General features: G+C 34.3%; 1 protein-coding gene across 3 annotated transcripts in view; it reads left to right on the top strand.

Moving 5' to 3' along the window:
- The window catches only part of WAC (WW domain containing adaptor with coiled-coil), a 106,886-nt gene extending 101,241 nt beyond the window's left edge, over positions 1-5,645 (top strand). For all 3 annotated transcript variants that reach the window (XM_067542562.1, XM_067542561.1, XM_067542560.1), the window contains exons 13-14: positions 1,383-1,510; positions 4,184-5,645. In XM_067542562.1, coding sequence (XP_067398663.1) covers positions 1,383-1,510; positions 4,184-4,253 — 198 coding nt within the window. In that variant the 3' untranslated portion in view covers positions 4,254-5,645. The remainder of the gene's footprint in view (positions 1-1,382; positions 1,511-4,183) is intronic.
- The last annotated feature ends 355 nt before the right edge of the window (positions 5,646-6,000 follow it).

Raw genomic sequence — 6,000 nt, forward strand, 5'->3', positions numbered from 1 at the left:
TTTATTTATTGGCTTCAATATATATAAATTATGCCTATGCACAATGTTATATTGGAGTTATGGTTGGGCGTATCATTAACTTAAGGGTTTAAAAAAAAAAATCAGAAGCTATTCCAGAACTAAGCATTGTGAACCTATAAAAAAAAATCTGAGTTGGTTATCCTTAAAAGAAATGAAATATACTAAGAAATGGAAGTGAACAGTTAGGATTAAAGTTACTTGGATGTCTGCTCTGTAGTGACACCATGAGCAGGAAATACCCCCCCAAAAAAATCGTTTAATATGGGATTACAAACACTAATATGCCTTAATCATAAATTATTTTATGATTTCATTACAGGACAAAGTTATGGCTGTTGGGGAGCCTCAAGCTGTTCATTTCCATATTAAAAAACAGCAACCTCTCCCTCTTCGATGTTTACACTCTTTTAATATTTACCTGGCATGATTGTCTCCCTTCATTTTTGTTTGACCAATTGATACATACTTTGTTGTTTTAACCTTCCGCAGTTGTTCTTTCCAGCTCCCTTTTCTTTTCTGTAAGTCCTTCAGTTAGTCTACATTTTTCTGATACTAGGGTATCCAGAAACTATAGTAATATCTCTCCAATTTGTAAAGTTCCTTGTCTCCTTGATCTGTGATACAACCCCTCATTTGTGGTCTACTATTGCACTTTTTCTGTCCCACGATAAATTGCAAGTCCATATATATGCTTGCTCTCTGTGTTTGGCCTGATGGTCAGTGTTACGCTTTTGAAATAACTCTCTTGTATCACATCTTTGTTTTGAATTATTTTATCATTTTGGGCTGCCCATATTTCTGGTTTATCTCGATCCATTTGTACGTTCACTAATGTTCATAAAACCTCCCAGTGTAATATTATCTGTAAATGATAGGCTGTTTATCGCTCCAGTATCAATAATAACGGCATTCAGATTAAACAGAACTAACTCTCAGCTGTTAGGTGTTCCACTTGTCACTTCGTTATCCCAACACCCAGCTCTGTCCACTATTTTATCATTACCATTTCAGCCAACTTTCATTTCATCTGGCAATGTTATTTCCAGGCTAATTGAAAACTTACTTAAAAAGAAAAGCTATTGAAAGACAATCTAAGATGTGTCAAAGTAGATATGTTACATCCTTCTACATTTCCTTTGTCCATTACATTTGTAATTAAGATTGTAGCACATAATTTAATATTTTCTTATGATTTAGCTTTCACATTAAAATTTTAATGTGCCTTGCTGTTTCAAAGCCCCATAATTCCTTTTTAATCAGGAGTCCAATTTCCTTTGGACATGTCGGTTTGCTTCTAGTAAATGTCCCAAAATCCAGGAGCTAACTTTGAATATCATTTTTTATTTATTTAACTCCTGCAGGCATCAAGATTACGTGAGGAAGCCCATAATATGGGAAGTGTTCATATGTCAGAAATTTGTACTGAATTAAAAAATTTAAGATCTTTAGTTCGAGTATGTGAAATTCAAGCAACATTGCGTGAGCAAAGGTAAGAATTTGTTGGACACTTACCTTCAAAATATTTCTAAATTGCTCATTCTGGTGTTCTGTTTTGCATGAGATTGGTTTACTGACAACTTAAGTTTTAGCATATTTACCTTTTTCAAGTATAAAAGCTACCTTCCCTGGTATACATTTTAGCCAATTCCACACAGATGCCTTTTGACAATCTCCAGTGAATAGTCAGATGTGCAGAGTCTGTATATATTTTTATTACATGGATACAAAAGAAATTGTGTTCCCCAGGCATTAAAATCTGATCAGCTTACACACATTTAGATGTTTCTACAAAATATCTAGTTATGCATAAATCACATCTGTAAATTGGGTATAGTGTATATAGTTCCACTTGATGGGATTTGTACACTTGAAATATTTATTAGGTCTCAAGCCACAGCAAATTGAGCTGCTCTTGTTTGATCTCAAAAGCTAAATAAAGTGGTTCTTGTCAGTATTTAGATGAGACCTCCAAGAAGATTTCAAGATTCTTCAGTAAATACTGGTGATTTAGTATGTGACATTATCACCTTTTGAGTCATTACTGGATGATTGTCCTTGCATAGTGCTAAGGACACTGTGCTATTAAAGATACCATTAGGATAAGATACAAAACTGAGGTCCATATTAGAACAGATGGCATTTTTTATGATCTGAGATGTTAGTCCTGGTTTCCTGTTTCTTCCATGTGAATTCTTACTACTAAAATTCTTCCTGCAGTTTCACTTGCAAACATAGTTTTTCATTGCCTTTCCTAAACAGCTGTAGTGATGCTGTGCGTTTGTTAAACAGCTGCTGTGCTCTACACCAGAAATGGCTGCATACAGAATGGGTAGTTTGTAAAATACTTCAGTATTTTCATGAAGGACAATGTCCAGTTTTTTCTAAATGATTTTGCATTTGATTTTAATTTAACTAGAGTAATTTATTTAAATCTTCTTATTGTAAATCATTGTTTGAACAAGCTATTTCTCTTGGATAAATAAAGCCTACAGGAATCATTTGTAGCCCATCTCTGGAGGCATGTTTTACTGCTTCATAAGGTAACAATAAGAAGATTTTTAAAAATTACTCTAGTTAAATCAAAATCAAATGCAAAATTTAGGAAAAAACCTGGACACTTAGGATTCCGTGTTGTGACACCTTGCTGTATTTACATTGTGTTCCTAGAAAACTGTATCTACATCTTTTGTGTCAGCTTGCCTTTGCAGCTATCACAAAGGAATGGAAGAGATGGCACAAATGGCAAGTCCAGAAAAGGAAGCTTTGTGAAAGTCTGGTATCTTCAAAACTGATATATCTCATATATATGCATTCGGAGCTTTAGCCTCAGATACAGAAGAAAAACAAAATATGTAAATTACAGTTTTTAAAAAATCAAATCTGTGTTTCATCTCCAGGCAGGCAAAGCAAGCGTTTGTGTCATGTATGTCTTTTAGAGCATCAGTATGCCTTTCCATTTTGGAAGTTTATGATATAGCACTCCTCAGCCAGAACATTTCACAAGCACATCCATTATGTTTTAAATGTATAAACTGCATTTCTAGTTATTTTTCATCTGCATTATAAGATATCAAGGTTCAAAGGGCATTTGTCTTAATTGATCTTACTTGGGCAAATTTCAAAATACGTTTTATCAAAATTCTGCTGAAACTTTCTCAGTATTTGTTAAAATTACTGCTGATTATGGAACTTTTGTGTATAATGAGATTTCATGGTGATCTTGGCATCTACCTAATTCATTCAGCCCCCATTGCACTTTAGTACCAATTTACAAAATATGCATTATTTCTGTAAAAACAGTCTCTAAAGCAAAGACTCATGTAACTTCAGTTACTATGTGTAAGTTCATAGAAGAAAATGCAATTCTATAATGGGGATGCCAGAAAATTGCTAGCCTGAAAAAGTAAACTGCCTTGAGAGCTTTCTTGTATTGGTGCCCGTAAGGATTCCATTGTTTTTAAACTGATATTTGCTGTACAGTGGAATACAAAATACCTTTTAAAAAATTTACTGTGGGCCAGATTATGCTAGCCATTGCAGCTGTGCTTGAGAAATAAGAGCACATGAGTAGTTCATCCACTCGCATATCTTGTGAGTGAAGAGTAGGATTGGAAGAGTCTGGCCAGTGCTTCTGGCAGTACTCAGTCAAATAGAGAGCAAGTTTAGATTGATGTGTTGCTATGCCCGTGCCCATGTGCATTGGCAGGGGGGCTGCCTGAGAGGGATGTATTTGGATGTCTAAAAGTTGCAGCCCAGCACCCCGGATAATGTGGTGATATGTACAGGCATAAGGCCTTTCTCTGTAGAATTCAAATACTGAAGGTTGTCTTTCCTTGTGTTCCATTGGACCCTAATTTAACTCATGCATATTAAGATTAAGTGTCAAATGCTAAAATTACTGCATCTAAGTATGATTATCCTTTTTAAAAACCAAAAATTTAATCTATAAATACTTTAGATTTATGCAGTTGCATTCTGTAGTAGCTATACTTTGCCAAGGAAAATCTATCAGTCTAGTAGAGTTAAAAAATGTCTAATTTGACTAAGGTGTTATTTGGGCATGGCTTTTACTGAAATGTTTAAGTAACTTATTGAATATGAGTATTAATCTAAGAATATAATGAAAGTTCTTATACTAATCTAACTGTATTTTGTCTTGCAGAATACTATTTTTGAGGCAACAAATTAAAGAACTTGAAAAGCTAAAGAATCAGAATTCTTTCATGGTGTGAAAAGTTGTGAATAATTGCACATGGTTTTGAGTACAGGAACTGTAAAACTGATTGCCCAGTCTTAACATTTTTGAGCTGCATTTGAGTAGACTTTGGACCATTGAGCTGGGCAAAAGAGATGACATGGGGAAGGGGACAGGAGGGAGTCCATTCAAGGGAAAGATACAAGGATGATTTGTAAAACCCTTGAAATGTAGATTTCTTGTAGATGTATTCTTCACGTTGTAAATATGTTTTGTAGAGTGAAGCCATGGGAAGCCATGTGTATCAGAGCTTAGACATCCAAAACTAATCAATGCTGAGGTGGTTAAATACCTAGCCTTTTACATGTAAACCTGTCTGCAAAATTAGCTTTCTTTTTTAGTTAATTTATCATTCAGAAATCTTGCATTTCCTAAAATTCAATGCGAGCACCAGGTGATCTGTATGTAAGGCTGCAACAATTTGGAACAGTTTGGGTAATGTACAAAATATCATGAAACAACTGTTTCCACACTTGCACCGAATCAAGAGCAGTGCTTCTCCATTTGTTTTACAGAGAAACATGTTTCATTTTCTATGTGTTCCATTTTCCCCTGAAATCCTAGATCTGATTTTATCATTTTTTTAAAATGCTTCTAATTTTCTCCTTTCTTAAGGCACTGTTGCTATGGCACTTTTTCTATAATCTTTTCATTCCTGTGTACAGTAGCTTAAAATTGCAGTGATTGAGCATAACCCACTGTTTGTATAAATTATTGAAACGTATTTCCATTTGCACCCTGTAAGAATGGTCTTATAGTACTGCTGGGCATGTGTGCTGAAAGTACATTACTTGCTCAAATATAAGGAAATAGCCCAATGAACATGTTAACATGGTTGTGGGAGGGGAAAGAGGAAAAAGCTAGTCAGATGTGAATTGTATCTGTTGTAATAAACATGTTAAAACAAAGAAACACTGGTTTTCATTTCCTTTGGTCAACGCATATTAGAATTTGGTCTGTTTGGGGATTCTTTATCAGAACTATTCTTGTTGAACATTTTTGTACTTAATTAAAATAATTTCTCAAGGGAGGTTTTGTTTAAAACTTGTAAACAGGAAATTGTGTATAAAATATTTAATGAAATATTAAATTCAACAAGGATGATTAAGACACCTCCCCAACAGTTGTCATATGTTATCTCCTGGTTTACCTGTCTTGCTATTATGACATTTCATTTCGAAGGATGTTTGTGTTGTAGCTAACTGTTCAAGTCTGGTGCTGACTGCTGTTCTTAGCCATCACAAAACGCTGAATTTGTGTAATTGGAGCAACCCACTGTTTGAAAATGGTGGGAAAGCTCAGCTTTGTATATTGTTTCCTAAAGTATATTAAAAATAAAAAAAAGAAACTATTGCTACTACAAAATAAATTTGGCTTTTTCTTTTACAAAAATCTTCTAAAGTCATGACTTTAGTGCTACTTTGCTGCTGCCAGAAATGTGTAAATTTCAAACACTTGTGTATTAGGTAAAAAATCTTTTGAAGAAGCTAAAAGTAGACTAAAGTTCTCTTCTTAAAATACTAATTCTGTTGACGCATACACCTTCACTTATATTCAAAACTGCCAGCACCCAAAGTTATTTTCTGCAGAATCATGTTTTTCAGCACCAAAGAGTGCTAAATTCTTTGTATAACCTGTTAAGTCTTACAAGCAGTCTCAAAAAGGCAATTTTTAACCAGTGGAAATTAAGTCCCTGTGGCAGTGCTCTCAGAAATCAAAATTAC

The sequence above is a fragment of the Emydura macquarii genome, unplaced genomic scaffold (assembly GCF_026122565.2).
Source record: "Emydura macquarii macquarii isolate MOO-44397 ecotype Brisbane River unplaced genomic scaffold, CSIRO-AGI_Emac_v2 contig_719, whole genome shotgun sequence".
Lineage (NCBI taxonomy): Eukaryota > Metazoa > Chordata > Testudines > Chelidae > Emydura > Emydura macquarii.